The sequence below is a fragment of the Pagrus major genome, chromosome 5, assembly GCF_040436345.1.
Source record: "Pagrus major chromosome 5, Pma_NU_1.0".
Lineage (NCBI taxonomy): Eukaryota > Metazoa > Chordata > Actinopteri > Spariformes > Sparidae > Pagrus > Pagrus major.
In genome coordinates this window covers 36,394,977-36,414,588 of record NC_133219.1, presented here as the reverse complement: position 1 = coordinate 36,414,588, position 19,612 = coordinate 36,394,977, and the positions used below count along the sequence as shown (strand labels likewise).

Genomic DNA, 19,612 nt, shown 5'->3' with positions numbered 1-19,612 from the left:
TCATGGGCATTTTCTGTTTTGGGGTGTTTGTAGTTTTTTCTCTCGCAAATATAAGTGTTATTTTTGAGTTATTATGAATTTGTAAACTCCGGGATCGTTACAGTCGGCCAACAACTTATCGTTAGCTAGCATGTAACGTTAGCTTTTTGTCAGCTATCTGTGGATATGACCGAGACTTGTTGCAAACATTAGCGTCGCAAATACCGTCACCGTACCGGACCTGTCTGTTGAAATGGATATTTTAAGAGACGATGAAGCGCATGATCTGAAATACAAGCGAGCGGGCCGTTTGGATATGAGCCACGGCTTCCTGCACCATATCCGGAGGAACCAGATTGCTAGGTGATTTCCTCAACTACCGCTAGCTCAGGCTAGTACCTAGCATGCTAGCTAGCTAGCTTAGTCATAGCAACTAGCCACAATATCTAGAGCTACCTGCAACGACTTACTTTTAAAGAAATTGATCTGATGGTGGAGATGGGCTTTATTGGCAGGACATGGGATGACTAATACACCCTCTTATAGACTTTAAGTGAGACTATAAAAAAAAGGTCGCACAGGCCTTTTGGCCAAAGCTATCCTTGATTTAGGTAACTGGAGACAAAACAAAACAAAAAAAAATCAAAGTTACAGGTTTGTTTCGTTATTGTCAGGGTGTTAATCAGTATAACATACTGTTATCAGATGTTGCTTTAGCTCGACATGTTTTTTCCATACAGGCCCGAGCTACATGAGATGTGTTAATAGTGGAATAAAAAGTATGAAGCAGTTTTACTTCACACTCTGGTGCTAAACACCATGTGTGTTATCTCTGCTGGTTGGTGATTGAACCGTGTACACAGTATTACTACATAAAGACAATAATCGGTGTAAGAAGGCCAATACACATTTGTTTCTGAAATGCATTTCACTGAAGTCAATACACAGAAAAAGCTTGACAAGCTCAGGCTAAACCTTAAAATCTTGTAGAGCATTTTTATTGGTTGTTTGTTTTAGAGGAACAGGATCATGATCGCAACTTATCATCCTTGTGTAAACAGCTGCAAATCATGAACAAGATTACCTTACTGCTGCTGTTTAAATAACTAGGTCAGAAGGTCAGACGTATGCTGCACTGCATGATTTTAAAACACATATAAGTGATACATTTCCGAGCAATAACAAAATATTTCTTGTCTCTTCTAGAGATGACTATGATAAGGAGGTGAAGCAAGCCAAAGAGCTTCAGCGGCGGAGGCACACCACAACCCCTAGACGACCCCGTCGACCTGATATCCAGGTGTACCATCCTCGACGCAGACGTAAGTGATGATCTCTGTTGTTTTGCCCACAGTAAATCCACTTAATCCGGTTAGGAGATGTTATGCATGTGTCTGCTTATTTTCCAGATGGATCTGAGCCAGGAGCCGGTGCCGAGGCCGAAGAGTGGAACGAGAGCGGGTCAAGCACAGAGACAGAGACCCATGGGACTGAACTCTTCTGGCTCGACTATCAGGCGGACTCTGGCACCATTACCTCTTTCCTTGTGCACAAGGTCAATGCGCATCTCTTTGCCTATTTTCTCTTGATCTTGATCTATTTTACTTTGCTTTGCTCTTAATTCCCTCGTGTTCTTTCTGTTTCTTCAGGAGGATAAGCCCGAGAAGGTGGTGGAACGTGTTGCAGAGAAGAACATCCTGGATTCAGCCATGAGGGCAGCTCTAGTGGCTCGAATTCGAAAAGAAATGGACAAACGACGAGACAAACGCTGAGTGGTATTCTCGAACAGCAGACTTAAGATTACAGAGGGACTACAGGCAACGATGAGCAATACTTCATTTGCAGTTCAGCGCTCCTCCAAAGCATTAACACTGTTGACAGTGTTGAGGACACAGTGCCGACTCTGGGAACATGTACAGTGACTGTCAGCGGAGACTTGATGAGCCACAATCAAAGCCGTCTTCTGTTTTTCAAGGAGAAGAAACAGCACTTATCGTAGACAGTATGGTTGGGCGTTAACTGTCAGGATCATGTTTACTACATTTTACTCACCTTGGACTGTTACCTCATACTCTTATTCATTACTTCAAGTTGAATGGACCTATGACATTATGTTTTTGCTCTCTAACAGTTAAATCCAGAAAGGAGAAGGTGCTCTCTGACGAAGAGCACTGACAACCTTCCTCCTCAGTTGACTATGTCTTGTATTTTTTGTTTACAAAGATCTAGTTTTTATAAACAAGATGTATACTTTTTTTTTTTGTATAATGCTGTGAACAGAACATCAATCTATCAGCGAACTCATGTTTTAGAAATATGAGAATTTAGTTTCCTTTCTTTTGGAGTTAAGTGGATGTAGCCATGATGATGTGTTTGTGTGGCAACTGTGTTTTGTCGTTTTCAATATTCTTATTTATTTTTGGTTGTTGAGATGCTTTTATTTTTGATACTGTAATATTTTTCGAGGAAACAACTCTTTACATATAAAAAGGCATATACATAAAAGCCATTTATTACTGTCCAAATGTGTCTTGATGTGCATGTACGGAATCGAACAGCCATAAAATGTGAATGTTTTCTGCAAGTGTCTTGATATATCAGCACTTTTAATGACTTTGATCACTTCTATCCTGAATTATACATTAGTGGGAATGTATTTAGTGTTGAGATGCGGTGGAATACAGAAAACTCATTTTGAGATGAAGGATTGAAGTGTTTCATGTCCATCAGCAGGTGGCAGTATGACGCATCTTTTCAGCTTTGCAGGCTTGTCTCTTTTATGAGTCTCAACTTTCGTCAACTGGGACTTTTGTCCATTGATGTGTAACAGTGTGTTTCGATTTTAAAGACAAGTTGCCAAACGGTGGTCATTCATTTACACCAACCACCTTCTTGTCAGTCATTTTAAAATGTCATATTTTCTTCTGCGCTCGAGGAGCTCTAGGGCAATATTTTTTTTGACTTGAACTACTTTTCATCCAGAAGGTAGAACGTGGAGAGCTAAACCTTTTAGCAGCAGGGTCACTGGTGCTTATCTCACAGCGAGCACTTCTTGGACTCTACTTTATACACAAGATAAGAGGTCTATTGTGTCTCAAGACAAGGTGGACTCACACAGCAGCCCGAGTCAGAGCTCAGCAAATGCTACCATTCAAATAGGTGCCTTTAAAACCTTACGCAGTGCAACATATATGAACTTTCTGTTGTATGACATTGCAAAATAGTATTTAATGACTAAAAAGCCAGCGCAACATTCTCGTGTGAGGAGCTGCCCCTGGTTTTACACGGCCTGTTTTAGTATTAGACATTGTTTCATTTCTTTTCACACCCTCCAGTCTATGGGGATTAGTTTGTTTGTGTTACTGTTGCTACTGTTGTTTTTCTACCTGGGACAAGCCCAGCAAGTCTGAACCAGCCAGGGATGCAGTCAGGATACAAATAAGACACAAAAAAGAAAAAAAGCAGACACATTGTCCCCTGACTATCCTCTGACTGTGGAAAAAAACAACGCTGCCTTCACATTTGGGACAGACAGGCCGTTGATTCACTCCATAGTAGGAGATTAATTCATTGTTTTCATTAATGCATGAAAGTATGCAAACTTCATCCTCTGACTACATGCCACGCCAAGTGTTATGCAAAGCCTCATCCACGAGGAGCGACCCTCTGCGATGCTATTGGTGGAGCAGAGACACTCCCCTCAGGTTTGTCAACGCCCATCCTCCAGCTCACTTTTCATTCTTCGGTCAGCATGTGACTGAAGCTCTGAGGGGGGAGAAACATTCCCATGTCACCTACTCTGCTGCTCAACACAATATCTCGTGTTTCACCAAATCTCAATTGGTTGAAAATCACCCAATCACGTCTCACACCTTTACACCTCACCCCCTTAGTGTACCTCTAACATAACTACTATTACGTAATAAACCACCTGTGTTTTTGTAAGTCCCCCCCCCCAGGTAAAAAATCATGTAAGCCATTTTTGTAGGGACCTGTTGCGGTGGGACGGCTGGCGGTTATGTATTTGGTAATATTTGAATGTTACCCAATACAGCACAATAAGTAACGTCTATCTAATTAGTCCTTATTGTGCTTATATTAGACGCATTTGTTCTCCTTTCTGGCCCACTGAAATGTTACCTAGAAACAGATGACGGCAACTAACTTATCTTAACAATTCCTTTTAAAACAATGCATAGCTTTTTATTTAAACTGAACAGATGTTCAAATGCACACATGGACCCAACGCGAACCTCTTCACAGTTCTGCTCTCAGACTTCAACAGTCTTCTGTCTCTTCACGGCCTACATCACATTGTTAGTTAACATTGATTTACTGTGGCACTAAACTTTTCAGTTGTTCTGTAAATATTGAAAGCAAAGCTCCGTTGTTTAACACAAAAAAAATACACAATATTCCCGCTCTGTGTTTTGAGAAATATTTACTTTTTAGAAAAACTAAAACTCAGATATGCTCATGATAATCTCGTGTAACTGAACAAACATTTTCCGTATCACGTTTACCCCACAGTCAAACTCTTGACTGTTCTCGTAAGCGATCTCACAGACGGTCGTTGCGTAACTAATTCTGTAGAATTGTGACTGGGTTGGGATCGATGACAAGTCGGGTCTAATTCCACTTTAATAACAGTTGATAAGGTTTTGAAACACCTCCAGAGCTACAAAAACATGATTACATAACTGCGGAGTTTACAATGACTCAGGTTGACTCTAAGGTGCATTTGTAATCACATGCACCTCCGTGACAATCATCAACAACAGGAGATTGTGATCACGATGATAAGGTGTACTTAGTCAACCGTGCAGATACAATGGTAAGAAACTAATAACTGGCAGAACAAGCTGGCAGAACATGCCAGGGCACTGCTTGCCGATGCCTCGGCCTGCTCGGTCGTCTCCTGGATCTACACACTTTACATATAATAGACTTAGTATCAGATATTCTGTCAATGCAATTTGTAAACAGTGATTTTGTTGTTCTGTTGTGTTCATACAACATCTATTGCATGTCTGTCCGTCCTGGGAGAGGGATCCCTCCTCTGTGGCTCCTCCTGAGGTTCTTCCATCTTTTCTCCCCCTGTTAAAAGGTTTTTTTTCTCAATATGGCAAGTTTTTCCTCACTTAAAGCGAGGGTCCAAGGACAGAGGATGTCGTTCACTGTGCAGTTCCTAAAGCCCACTGAGGCAATGTGACTGCGATTTTGGGTTTAGTTTGATTTAACATACTGAGTTTGTTGGTTAGCATTGTTCTGTATTGCATAGCCTAATAAAAAAATGCATTTCCCATAAACTTTTGCATAAAAACAAGATTATATTTAACAAATTTAAATCCCACATAAGGGATAAGGGCACATAAAATAATCCAATGCATTAGAAGCAAATGTTTATACCAGGACTTCAGACTTACTTCCTTCAGTGGTTACACTGGTTTGCCAACCTTTCGATGTAGGTGCCTCTGCACGTAATTTAGGTGCACCCAATAATACTCTTTCAAACATTTCCTGAACACATTGTGTAAATGTTTGTGAACAGGAACACAGGTGCAGATGCATGTTTCTCTTCATTTAAATCACAGCACCTGCAACAAGAAATTGCAATAACCACAACTGTTTGGAAAATAAGTTACAAAGCGTCGATGTTTAAAGTGTTTGACACGCTCAAATATTGTAAAAATTTAAAAAATAACACCTTTAATTGATGTGAAAGTTTAAACTTTTTGTCAACCCTTCATACCACAGAGCCTTCTTTAAAATATGGAGGACTGGCAGAGTATTAATTCATTATCATTCATTAATCAGACCTGCTAAACATCAGGCTCACTGGTGCAGCTGATGAAAATGTTTAGCTGCACTTGAAAGATCTTGAGGCGAATGTGCCACCAAAAGAGTTGCACCCTGGAGCCTTGAATACCCTTTGTACTTTATGTAAAAAGGCACCAACAAAAGAGCATTGTGTGGCTTTGATTTCACTTCCCTGCAGAGTACAGTAGAGGCAACAGCAAGCTCCTGCACATATTGCATCAGCTGTCACACAATCCTCACAAGAAATCCCACTGACCTCAACGGACCAGCTGACCGGCTTTTCCCGCTCACTGTGACAAAACTCAACACTCGCTCCGCCGGGTTAGCATGCACCGCCTGTGAGAAAACTAAAGGTCAAATCGCCTCTCTCTCTCTCTCCACGACAACATTTGGTCTCAACATGGTGCTGTTTTGGTGTCCGTGGTGCTTTGTTTGGTCTCCTGTGTGAGCAGAGTACAGGTGGTGCTCTGTGCTCTTTGTTGTGGGAAGAATTGTGTGTGTTCTTTTTTGTCATGGAGGAACAAAGATACAATACTCTCAACCTGCATCGAAGCTGTACGTGCCACAAAAAGGTACATCGGGGCAGTGCTGGTGAAAATCTGAGGCTTTATCAACACATGATTGAGTGTCCCGGTGCAACACTTGAGAAACAGTTTCCAAAAACTTTTATTACTATGTAGTCTTGGTGAATTTCAGCTTCAGTGAGGGGATACTGGCGGTCAGTGATCTTGCCCATTCAAGGCTGTGGAGGTGTGAACCCAACGTAACCCCCTCCAGCCCCCTCCACCAGCATTCATAGTTAAATATAGATGATGGACTGAGCCGGTGTGGTGCTGGTGGAAATGCACAGCTGCTGTGGTCAAACTTCAGACAGGACACGAGGGGTCTGAATTTGATAATGTTACTTGAGCATGAACATGACTCATAGCTTGATATACAGTAACTGTAGTCATGTACTTTGTAAAATGAGCTTGGCCGGCTTTTCAGAGACAAGGAGTACTTCCAGTAACGGTATGAGGTCATAAAATACCAGCTATTTATTCTGTGAGGGAGAGGTTTTCGAATAATAAACTCACTTATTAAAACTCAAGATACCTGTCCAGTGAAAAATGCAAACATTGGACAGGTATCTTGAAAGTTCCTGACAGAGCACATGGACATAGATCCATCACCTTTATCAAACGTCACATTAATGTTTCCATGTCAAAAATACAAAAAGTAATGGTATGAATAAATGCAAAATTGAAATGCAAGTATGTAGGTTTCTATAACACTAAAACTCATTCTCATGGAGCAGCATCCACATGTGCAGACCACAAAATCCACTCATTAATTTACAGAGCTGGCAGGATTTGCGTGGCACACTAACAAAGCCCGTTATAGTGAAAAAAGCTCATTGGATCACCGGTTTCCGAACAGGATTTGATGCTAAAATCTCTCTGACTGAGTGATTGTCAGTCAGGATGTGGAAGTGAAAGAGTTTTATATCTTGGGCCGATACAGAGAAATGTATTGACATAATACTAAATCTATTTGTACCAGCAGGTAAAACAGCTCCCAGACATTCCTCGCTATCATCACTCCAACTGTTTATTCCTTTTTACAACTTTGCGATCACCCTTGCTACACCCTCACCCTCAAGACAACTGACGAGACAGCGCTGCCCAAACTTGTTTTGGGGGATGTTGTCGCTCTTCTTGACAGGTTCCAATAACTGGAGATGAACTGACATTCTTGAAGTCATTCATACTGATCCTTGTATGATATATTCACCTGTCCAGTGTCTATTACTTGTAAAACTTGGGTGCATTAATCACACACATTCTCAATCAGATTTGATCATTGAGCAGATAATTGAGAAGGTTTTGGCATCACAATATACAAGAAAGTATTAAAATAAAAAAAACAATGCAACACACACCAGCGCAAATATAACAAGGTTAACAAGGTTGTGTTAATTTTGCACAGTAGTATTTGCACAAACCTTCTGTTCTCCAGTAATGAGTCGATCCTGGCCCGTGTGTTTCATGAGGTGTTGTATGGTTGTTTTTTGCTCCAGAGTTTTCTTTTTATTACAGCTGATTTTGACTGAATTTTACGGATGTGCATTGGCTGATATTTGTCTTAATTGTCACGCATTGTTTTTAAACTCTGTAAGTAGAAGCAGTGACTTTTTGCTTTGAGTCCTACTGGAACAACAACCAAACCAGATAAGTGAGATTTAAATTCAAATGCAAGCATGTCAGACATGTATATTGTGGAGGGGTGTAACACATTCCTCGTTAAAGCTGAAGGAGCAGTAATTTGAATTAGCTGCAGGGTTTTTCAGGGTTTGGTTATGTGGTTATGTAGTTTTACCTGGTGTCGGCTATATTTCATGTGCGAGTTCAGTTTTTCTGTTTCTCAGAACCATCTGGGTTATGAGACCTTCTCTGCTATTATTGTTATTAAACTCTTAATTGTTGGTGTAATTCTTTAAATAAGGACATTGTGTGTTGGCACCAGAAGTAAAACACATTCAGGGAAAATGAACATTCAGGCAAAGGCTGTTTAAGGTCATTAATGTTATGATTTCATACCTGAGTTTGGATAATACATGAAGTATAAACAGTGCATGTGTCCTCATAGTGGAGCTTTTAAAGTAATAGTGGGAGTAATTTGGTGGTCAGTTGCTATTTAAGTACAGATTCATGTCATCAACACATCTTTTTTCACCCTTCTATGGTATCAAGTACATCAGCAAAGTAAACATTTCTATTTCTGGATTTGAAAGCACCTAAGACAGCTTGATACACAGTGTTGAAAAACTGTATGAATGTGTTTATACAGATGATTTCTGATGCCAACTACACGAGTATGCTGCTGATATGCAAGATTTTGTGTCCTAGCATTGTAACGTATGGCTGTTTCTGCTACAGCTACATGTTTGAAGACACTACAGCACGTCACTGGACGTCTTTCGAGGATCTCAGATGCCTGTATTTTTCCCGATGGTTTTCTGTACACTAATCTGGGAGTGTCTAGCTTGAGAAACTGCTTTGTCACACCATGCCCTTTGCTCCATTTCCTTAATCCACATTTACCAAGGCCTCCAAGATCCCCGTTGCTGAGGTTGATCAATCCAATACCTGCAAATGAGGTCAGAGTACGTATTTCTGTTTTGTTGTGTCTAACCTTTGTTATCAAATCAGTTCACTCTGACACATTCGATTGCCTCCGTTTATCTGAAGGTCGCCGATGGTTTCTGTCCTTGTCAATTCTGCAAAGAGTTTACCTTATGGTAAATATTTAACTGCATGCACCTTTAAACAGATGAGATAAATCTGGCAGGATGTGTTGAATAAATAACTTAACAAAAACAAAACTACAAAATTAAGAAATAGCTTTTCCTGCAAGTGTCATCTCAGCCACCAGCCAACAACGTCTGCATGTATTTCAGATTATGTAGTTCTGTATTAACTGTGAGTTATTCTTTGAAATGGGAAACAATGATTTCTTCCAACCTAAAAGTGTCCACAGAACCGCAGAAAAGACATACTGGTGGTCCAATTTTCCAAAGTTTCCAGCAACCATTTGAAAAGGACTTCAACACACGTTGTCATGCATATCTCTATATCACTAAAAGTATTTGAAAAACACACGTAATGTAAAATATGTTAAGTTATGTAATCAACGTAGTGTGAAAGCCGCCCGTTAGGTGTTGCAAAAGAAAGCAGCAATGATCTCCTGTCTTTGTGGAATGCAGTTTGCATAAGGCTGACTGGAGCAGGGTCCTGGAGGTGTCCCAATCTTCTCAGAAGGTGAATTATGAAATCAAAAGGAGGCTTAGGGGGGAAGTAGGGGGGAAAACACACTCCCAAGTTATGTACCAGGTACATTTTATGCAAAATTGTGGACTGTGATTCTTTGGCAACAGAAGAGGAAATGAATAAACGTGTCCAAGGAAGGAAAAGTGTCCATATCATTTGTTTTAAATACTCATCACTCTTTTTAATTCTTCATAAAAAATGAAAAATCAAACTCATAATGACATTTCGCACAGGTTACTGAGGGGCACAGCTGGTTCCTATCAGTCTGTCTGGCAATATCCACTGATGCCTCCACTAACAACGTGCCCTGCTGCTGGGTCTCAGCTGCTCTCCAACGGAGACGGGTTATCAACAAGTCAAAACACAGGGACGGAGTTGGGGCCATGTTTGTTTAAGTTTATTTGTGTATTATTCCAGAGATAAAACCAAGTCATAACACACGGTTATCCTTGAGTGAGATCTCAACGTTCACAAATCAAACACCATATAATTAATTAAACAGGAAAAGCCAGTCATGTCTTACCTGCTTCGAAAGCAGAGCAGCTGGCTGTGCAACTAATTTCCAAGAACTATTATGCCTGTCACGCTCAAAGTGTACTGAACTTTTCATTAGCTAAAGGCAGCTGTCAGAAACCAATAACAGAGGGTTTGGCCTGGGGTCAAATACAGTGAGCACTGCTCAGGAGTGTCCAGGAGCAAAATGCTTGCCCCTACCCACAACCCTGAAACCTGATTCCAACTCTAACCCACAGGCAAGATGAGCCTAATGAGCGCAACTGTCACACAAACTCATTTTGAGGGCTGATAAAAGCGACATTATGTAACTTTACCTCAAAATAACAGCTTCAAAATTATTTTTGATGGTGTCTGTCTCAGCCACTCTGCCCTCTAATATTTGTTTCTGCACTATGTAACTTCAGTGAGAGGGTAGGATCAGTGTTTCATACATGTTTACTTCAACATAAAAGTTTTCAACACATACATTGTTATAATGTAACGGGATTTGTTTGTAGTTTCCACCTACGTTACATCTGACAAATTGTTGCAGACCTGGGATTTGTATTTACAACAGTGGTGCTGCCCTCATCAACTGTGGGTTTTTGTTTGTTCTGTTTTAGTTACAGCTAAAACATCACAGACCTGCATGATGACTGCAAACCTTTTAGAGACCTATTTTAGCTTTTCTGACTGATGAAATGTTTTGAAATTTTTGAGGCAACAAGACATTCTTATGGCTGCTCGTGATGGACTTCAAAACAGTCATTTTTATAACAACCCTGGTGGAGAAATCCTAAGTTTTTTTGTTTGTTTTTTTTAACCTAAAATGCACTATCCTGGAGGCTAATACATTTGTTAGGACCAAATATTTGCATTACTCCCACAATAGCTTCAACAGCCATGGAAACATACACATCTGGAAAGCCTTTTTAGATAACCTATAATTTTGCTTCAATAACAAAACAAATGTAAACATAAATTCTGATAAATACAACTGATAGAAGTGGATTATTTGTTTTTACCTTACTGGAAGGTAAAGCCTCACTTTAGAGACAACAGTACAGCGACAACTGTAATTTATCCGAGTACACCAGGTGAAATTTCATATTAACATTTTCCCTGCGCTGCCTCTGCAGAGATCTTTATCATTACACAAAGGGAGCATTATTATTTAAAACCTCTTGTCGGATCCAGACAGTTTAATGTTACTTCTGCATTTTTTCCCTTTGTTGGCTTATCGGCAATGTGCGTACTTCAACCACAGGGAATAGAGGGTAAGCTTGAATTAATAAAGAACAAGCTCAGGTGTTGCATCACTTTCTGGTAAGTAGCAAGGATGGAGGATTTTAAAAGCCTCTTGAGTCGTGCCAGAATAAATAGTTAAAGTTAATCCTATTTCCTCATTGTGACACTTTTTTTTTTTTCATGAATGATTATACAATGAAAACAGTCTTCCATGTGCAATATCAACGATCAAACAAGAAAAGTCGTTACACAGACATTTGAAAGGAGTAGTTTATTACAGAGCATAAGGAAACTACTACTCAGTCTAGACATGAAGCGTAATACAGCACGAGCTACTTGTTCCTCTGGAAGTTGAATGTATGTGGGTAGGAGGGCAGAAAAGCAAACAGGGAGTAGAGGAAATAGAAAAGGCACTCTTACACTTACTGTAGCCAACGGGATGACTTCGGAGTGATAAAAGGGAACAAAACCAAAACTTGAAACTCGATCCCACACATGGGATGGCCATGTAAACGAGGCTGGTTTCTCTGTACTACACCAACCAAATGTTGCCATCCCATTCATGAGGATACGAGAGCCAAAGAATTGCACCGGACATTTTGGGATTTCGAATCTAACCCATCTAAAAATAAGAGCTGCAGTCCACAAATAAAAAAAAACAAAAAGGTTGTAAAATCCCCATTAACAGTAGCCAGTTGAGGCGGACCAAAGCTTTTCTGTACAACACTCTGGAGCCTCAAGCAACACTGAAAAATGATCAAGTCAAAAGGAATTAGATATTCAAAAACCAAGTGTGTTTAAAGCTGCCTTCTGAAACCTCGGCTTCTCTGTATCCACGCCGAGTTTCAGAGAACAAATAAATAGTGTTGAGGTTTGAATCCTAGCCAAAGAACACACCCCACTAAGCATAAAGATGGGAACCAGGTTTCTCTGTAGCCACACCTGCCATCAATACACTTTGGGAGTAAAAGGGCCTTTAGTCACGTCAAACCATAAAAAAGCGAGTGAAACTACATTTAAAAAAAGGACTCATTTAAAATTCGATTTCAATGCACAAACAATCCAATTTTCAATCACTATCAAGTATAACAATACCTCTAAAGACCAGAGCAGTGACATAGCAGCTTCTGACTTTTCTGTATTACGTCAGAAAACAGCAAAGGTCTGTAGAGGCATCTGAGGCTTTCGCTCATTTGAGAGCTTGAATAATTAGGATTTGGCTCGCCCCATAGCCTGCAATGCATAGCATTTTTAATGTGAAAACAGCGACAACCCTTGAATTTTAATTGTGCCATTCTAGCATCCTCCACAAAGACGAGGGAATAAAGCGAACAAAAAGGATAAAAAGAACACTGGGTCGGGGAACAACTGTACCAGGTTGACAAAAGGGAGGAATGTTTAGAAAGAAGCTCAACTTGTTTGGGAAGAAGCCAGATCAGAGGGCCCTCCGACTACCAAATTATGCTTCCAAACGGACTTGAATAGTTTTAAAGTTGCAGACTCCTTACATCAGTAGCACCAGTAAATTAAGAGGGGTATCGCATATAGCCTAATATGCTACCGCCATGACACCGAATATAAGACTGACGATACTGAGTGTGGAATGGCAAAAGGAGAACAACTGATGGCTGCTATTCAGGGCCTATCACAACGAGAAGCAGGGAAACCTCAAAGACATGAGAGAACATGAAGTACTATGGTGCATGAGTTCATGGAACCCATCCAAATCTTAAAAACATCAAGTTTCTGAGGCATGCCTCCTATGACCCAGTTTAACACTGCAACCAGCAGGAAATGGCAACAAGACAGAAGGAAAGAAGTGGAGTGAGGAAGGGAGTCATGTGTTAAATGATACCATATTAATGAGAGAGATAAGTGCATTTCACCCCCTGGAACCTTGGAGGCTTCTCTGTAGTATACACCAACAAGCCTGGGGGGAAAAGCTTAACAGGTTTAGTATTTGAGTTTTTTGGGCACCTCCCATGGGAAGGAGTCTCGGCCAAAGTGGCCATAGGCTGCAGTCCTCTGATACAAGGGCTTCTTCAGATCCAGCTCCCTGGAATACATAATCAACATATTTAGCAGCAGTCACGCCCAGTGACCACAAAACACACATTCATACTCACGCAGACACACCAATCACATTTGCTGACGGGGAGTGTCAGGAGCGACAAAAAAATAAATAAATAAATAAAAATCAGGTTTGTTAGATCAGCTGGTAGAGAGGGAAACACGTGAAGCTTCAACACTTACCATGCCAACCCTGAGCAGTGCGTTGACTGCAGCTTGCAGATGGAAGCCATTCATCCAATTTACAAAAGCGCGCTTATCTAACTATGAGCTACAAGGCTTGATTACATCAGATATCATAAATGTCGTTGTCTGCCCTAATAAAATCAGACGTTTGCCCTCGGTAATGCCCACATGTATAACCTTTAACACTTTCCCATGTTATTAAGCAGAAAGATTATGGCAAACTCGCAGCGTTCGATCAAAAAAGCCAAGCAAAATGTTGGAGAAAAAAATTTCAAAAATAAGGCAAAGGGCACTGGCTCAGAATTTAATATATCAATTAATTAAATTAACTCTACTTTCTGGGCAGGGCCACTAAATTAAAAGACAAAGCGCAGGAAACAGGGAGGATTTACGAGCCGTTTCATCGAGAAGTATTACCTGACAATGACTCCAGGACGGAGATCGAAGTTCCTCTTCACAATGTCAAGCAGCTCTCTCTCACTCTTGTTGGAGGTCCCATAGTGGAAGATTGAAATAGAGAGAGGATGTGCAACTCCAATAGCATAGGACACCTAAAAACACACATGCATATTAAATTAAAATCTTGAGTAAAACTTTTTCAGCTCCACTCTTTGGATAAAGAAGACAGGCTGCTTTTGACGCCACCACTCACCTGGACCAACACTCTCCTGCAGAGCTCAGCCTTAACCAGAGACTTGGCAACCCAGCGTGCAGCATAAGCAGCAGAGCGGTCCACCTTTGTGTAATCCTTCCCAGAGAAGGCACCGCCACCATGAGCTCCCCAGCCTCCATAAGTGTCAACGATGATTTTACGTCCCGTCAGGCCAGCATCACCCTGTGACGAGAGAGCAGAGGTTTAATAGGCAAGTAACTCCCGGGCTAAATAGTTTCTTAAAGCCACACTCTCCCACATTTACCTGTGGGCCTCCAATAACAAATCGCCCGCTGGGCTGCAGGTGGTAGATGGTGTCATCATCCAAATAGATGCAGGGAACCACGGTCTTGATTACTTTCTCCTTCAGGGCATCTCTCATCTCCTCCAGGCAAATATCCTCATCATGCTGAACAGAGACGACAATTGTGTGCACACGCACTGGAAGCATGGCACCGCGGTCCTGACGGTACTGGACAGTAACCTGAAAATAATGTGAAAATATAAAATGAGCTTAATCCCACCAACAAAAAGAGGTTTAATAGCAGTCAATTACAGCAGGTCTAACAGTCCTACCTGTGTCTTTGAGTCTGGCCGGAGCCATGGAAGGGTGCCATTGCGACGCAGCTCAGCCATCTTAGCATTCAGCTTGTGAGCAAGGACAATTGTGAGAGGCATGCACTCCTCAGTCTCATCAGTGGCATATCCAAACATCAAGCCCTGCAGAGGAACAGACATTTTCTCAGTGTTTAAAAAGCACAAAAAAAGGAGCACAAAAAGACGAGCAATCCGATTTCAAATTGTTAATATCCACTACTGACCTGGTCCCCTGCACCAATGTCCTCCTCATTGCGGTCAATGTGGACACCCTGAGCAATGTCGGGAGACTGCTGCTCCAAGGCCACAAGAACATTGCAGGTCTTATAGTCGAAGCCTGTGCAGGAGACAGACAGAAGCATTATAAAATCAACCATGGACAACACAACCACACCCTGAAAACCACAAAACAGGATATACAACAACATGCCATACCTTTGCAGGAGTCATCATATCCAATCTGGCGGATGGTGTCGCGGACAACTTTCTGGTAGTCCACTGTGGCTCGTGATGTCACCTCACCGGCCAACAGGATCATCCCAGTCTTGGCAACGGTTTCTGCACAAGGAAAGAAGGAAATAACTCTTAACATCCCACTGTCAATATAAACATCTGATCCGTGCAAACATAAACATGGCCTAAAAAAGTTTTTTCTCCTTACCACATGCAACTTTGGCATCAGGATCCTGCTTGAGATGAGCGTCCAGAACTGCATCGCTGATCTGATCGCAGATCTTGTCTGGGGAAAAAAACAAGAACAATGCAACTCAAACACCGGCAGCAACAACAACAGACTGCAGCAATCACCACATGGGGCTGTGGCTGAATGTAAATGGTGGCACGACAGCACCGCCTGTCCGGATCGTGCTCGGTGGGAGTGGCTCAGTCGCCATTTCAGCATGTGCACACATGTGGTGAGGAAAAGAGGGGGGGGGGGGGGAGCGCGCGCGCAAAGCCGGGGACCGGAAGGCAAACGTGATAAACTTATAAACACTGAATAAATTAAAATCTAGCGATGATTTCAGATGACACCCACCGTAGTGCCATGCTGCACAGGTGAATGAATGAATGAATGACGCAACCCGGTTATTACGCCCCGCGTGCGTCAGGGAACAGCCGCGGACGATTCAGAAGGTTCAGGAAAAAAAAAACGTTTTAACCGCCTCACAATTAATTACACAGTGATGACAAGAGCACACAAGTAACGTGTACTTCACTAGCGTACATCTGGTGTGAACACTTTGTTCTCGCTGTCGACAGCATCACGTATTCAGCGAAGATTAGCTAGCTAACGTTAGCTAGCAGCGCGTGCTCTTGAAACCGGCCCAGCCAACGTTCAAGTGGCGGAAAAGGCCGAAACGTTCAAATGTGAGCGATGTGTGTCGCTTACTTGCTGGTTGGACGCGGAAATTGTACAAAACGAGTTACGCGTTTTTGCTAAATTTTTGCCTCGGACGTAAACTGAGAAGATGGGACGGTGTTGTCGGGTCTTACCGGGGTGTCCTTCTCCGACCGACTCCGAGGTGAACAAGAAGCAGTCCTCGTCAATGAGGGAGTTATGGAAACCATTCATCTGTCCGTTCATGGTTGCTAATGGCGGCCGCTGGTGCGAAAAAAGTAACAACAACAACTGTTTTCTTTACTCGCAGTGTCTCGGCGGCGGCGTCTTTTCTTTTCTTTTTTTTTTTTCTTCTTCTTCTTCTTCTTCTTTCTCTGCTTCCCCTCAGACGCAGTTGTCGTCCGTCTCTCTATTGATCCTCGAGCCTGAGCCTCATGGCGCAGAGCTCCAGTATTTATCCGACGAAGTCAGACGCTCTGACGTCACGAGGAGGTGGACCATACCATTGAGCCTATCGGGGAGGGGGGGGGGAGCTGGAGCAATACTGTAACCAGGAATGCTTTGGAAGATGGCAACCAACCAACATGTGTTGTTAAAATGTTAGTGACAGGCACCGTCAGCACCTTCTACCTGAGTAATTACCTCGTTACACAAGGTATAATAAATAATATTAAAGTCGGCAGGTCTGACTTTAAAGCTGGATTTATATCAAAATCCAGCCGTGTCTTCAACTTTTATTTCTTTTTAAATTATTTTATTAGCAAAGTCTGACTATAAAGCTTTTCTTGTATTTTTATATTAAAATCCAGTCATGTCTTCTTCTTCTTCTTTTTCTTTTTAAGATTATTTTATTAGCAAAGTCCGAGCTTGAGTCTTAACCTTCTCCGTCACGTCACCATACACCCACACACATCTTGCATAACATGCCTCAACTATTCCCCCAAAACACACATTTTATATTCATTCTAACACAGCTCAAAATTAATTCCCAGCTAGTCAGATCCTGGCGCTTTGGGATGGCGGTCGACGCAACCTACAAGCCCAAAGGGTCAATATTTGACAAGTCAGGTCACTCAACGTGTCAGTATTTGTTTTTTGAGTTGGGAATGAGACTCAAAAATCTACTTTTTTTTTGTAAACTGGACTTTTCACCCCTAACCTTCTTTCAGAAGTTAAGGATGGCCAAGCTGTCACTGCTTTGCAAAACAAAACAAAACCAAGATGTAGGATTGTGGACGATTCTTCGAAGGATCCTCAGGCTAACCATCCTTCCAACTTCATGTCCTGTTGTCCTTTGCTTCACTTGTTAAACAGTGCAGTGTATTCTGCTGTGACAGTTGTGTTTTTATGAGTTTTTTATGGCATCTTACATTAAAAACACTGTGTGTGATGCATCTTATTTGGGCAGCAAATAAATGTTTCCTAGAAACCATTATCTGAATTTGGCTTTAAAACAACACTGGTTTAATTAATTTGATAAGTTGTATTTATTGTTGCTATCACAAGAACATCAGAACATGTTGGTGAAACAATCGGATTAACCTGGCAATGCATTTGGAACAAAAGTGGAAATTGGAGAGAAAAGCAGAGGCAGGGGATATAATATCTCAACATAAGTTGATTATTACTTACTCAAAAAGCTCCCTTCTCCCTCTTACCCTTCAGGCCCTGTGGTGTAATACAATCAAAAGCCCTGATTGTGAACATGCTCTATGTTTGTAGGAACAGATGGGTATAATTAGTGTCTGGACAGGCACAGGCTCCAAATCTGAGCCATTTTATTTATATGAGAAGACAAAAGGTACCTCTAATATTATTTGAAGAACCTTGTATTGTAAGAGATATCGAGTTATAACGATAGGTCCCTGTGTTTTAGCTACAAAAAATAAAGAGTCATCCAGAATATGATGCACATGTTGTACTTTCAAAGTTTGCTACAGGTTACTGGTCCAGTCAGTCAGCTCATGTTCAGCTTGTTATTGTGAATAAGTGAATCTGATATACTGACCCTATTAACAAAATAACACAAGGCTCGTCATGGTGACAAAGCATTTCTGAAGGTGTGGAGCACAAAAACATGGCTACATTCGCAGCCAAGTGTTGCATCATGAAGCAGAGCTGGACTGAACTTTACGATTTATCATGTTGGCCGTGCTCTAACTGGTCAGTCGTGGCGGTGGTAAGATAACTGATACAGTGGCTGTAATGTAAATTTGATTATCATCATGAATAAAGGTAGCATTGATATCTTTCACTATGTACCCATGACTGTTATTAAACACACAGTGACTCACATCACAAGGGTCATACAGGATTCTGATAGCAGATCCCACTAATAAAAACAATACCCTTCTCATTTATGACTTTATAGGGTATTGTCAGTTCATTCAATGATGTTACTTGGGCTTATGCTGTTTAGTGTCACTAAACCAAGCAACTCAATCCCTGACCGGTGTTGCATCAGATCGGTACAGTCATTTGTCACCATGAATTTGCAGGGTGGACACTTTCTTTTCAGAGGGCAAAAGCATGATGCAAGATGCACCTGCTGTTGCCTTCTGCAGGATGTGTTGTTGTGTCTGGCGCCCACATTTCTTTTTATTCAGTAAGTCAAAAATAGAAAGCAACCTCCCCCGACGATATTAAACCACGAAGAGCTGAGTGGTAATCCGAACATAAATAACAATAGACTAGATGTAAACTTTAACACTGGCATCATCATTGAATGAAGTTCGGTTCTTTCACATAAGTAAAGATGTACAGAACTGCTGTTGCATTAATGAGCTTTATAGTCATATTGGTAAAATTACATGCACTTATTTGTGCAATGGCTTTCTTGGCTCAGTCCGCATTCTCAATGACATTTCATTTTTAAGGTCATTTTTTTTCTACATGCAAAGCCTCATCATAAGCTCAGTCGTTGTCAAAAGAAATATTTAAAGGGTAACTCCATCAATTTTAAACATTAAAGCGTGTTTACAGGTCTTGGGGAGTACTACTGAACTGGTGAAAGAAATATTATAAATCCTTTTGTGGCTCCAGTGGAAGCTACATGTAATCTGATAACTTGCCTCCAGCGATGTCACTTAGAGGCTAAGATGCATTGTGGGTAATGTAGGCAACACGTTTTGAAAATAATGAAGAATGTGTGGAATAAAATTAGAGATCTCTCTGGTTCTGCTGTATTGATTTGTTCATTTGTTTTTTAAACTGCAATGCAAGTGGACTGCTTTTCAAAACCTGCCGCCTACAATACCCACAATGCAACCCGTCCACTGTGACATCAGTGACATCTCTGGAGGCAATTTATCAGATTACACGCAGCTTCCTCTGGAGCCACAAAAGCTTTAACTCTTCAGTATATAATGTTTTTCACTTAGTCTGACGCTTAAACCTATCATAAGAAACGAGAGATTG

The 19,612-nt window shown here is 41.3% G+C and overlaps 2 protein-coding genes across 2 annotated transcripts; one reads left to right on the top strand and one right to left on the bottom strand.

Annotated features, from left to right (window-relative positions):
• Positions 1-148: 148 nt before the first annotated feature.
• On the top strand, positions 149-1,851 carry c5h2orf68 (chromosome 5 C2orf68 homolog). The gene is made up of 4 exons (XM_073466180.1): positions 149-342; positions 1,186-1,301; positions 1,389-1,534; positions 1,629-1,851. The coding sequence occupies exons 1-4, from the start codon at positions 233-235 to the stop codon at positions 1,749-1,751; spliced, it is 495 nt and encodes a 164-aa protein (XP_073322281.1). The 5' UTR covers positions 149-232; the 3' UTR covers positions 1,752-1,851.
• Positions 1,852-11,603: 9,752 nt separating this feature from the next.
• mat2ab (methionine adenosyltransferase 2Ab) lies at positions 11,604-16,654 on the bottom strand. Its single transcript, XM_073466448.1, has 9 exons — positions 16,351-16,654; positions 15,518-15,595; positions 15,292-15,414; positions 15,081-15,193; positions 14,836-14,979; positions 14,525-14,743; positions 14,260-14,442; positions 14,025-14,158; positions 11,604-13,407 (listed from the first exon to the last, which is right to left on the bottom strand). The coding sequence occupies exons 1-9, from the start codon at positions 16,439-16,441 to the stop codon at positions 13,305-13,307; spliced, it is 1,188 nt and encodes a 395-aa protein (XP_073322549.1). The 5' UTR covers positions 16,442-16,654; the 3' UTR covers positions 11,604-13,304.
• Between the last annotated feature and the right edge of the window lie 2,958 nt (positions 16,655-19,612).

Excerpts from the sequence above, each read along its gene's own strand:
- mat2ab (XM_073466448.1), bottom strand. The coding sequence starts at position 16,441 with ATGAACGGACAGATGAATGGTTTCCATAACTCCCTCATTGACGAGGAC. Across the intron at positions 14,980-15,080 it reads ACATTGGTGCAGGGGACCAG|GGCTTGATGTTTGGATATGC; the intron begins GTCAGTAGTGGA and ends GTTCCTCTGCAG. Across the intron at positions 14,443-14,524 it reads TTGTTATTGGAGGCCCACAG|GGTGATGCTGGCCTGACGGG; the intron begins GTAAATGTGGGA and ends CTCTCGTCACAG.
- c5h2orf68 (XM_073466180.1), top strand. The coding sequence starts at position 233 with ATGGATATTTTAAGAGACGATGAAGCGCATGATCTGAAATACAAGCGA. Across the intron at positions 1,302-1,388 it reads GTACCATCCTCGACGCAGAC|ATGGATCTGAGCCAGGAGCC; the intron begins GTAAGTGATGAT and ends CTTATTTTCCAG. Across the intron at positions 1,535-1,628 it reads CCTCTTTCCTTGTGCACAAG|GAGGATAAGCCCGAGAAGGT; the intron begins GTCAATGCGCAT and ends CTGTTTCTTCAG.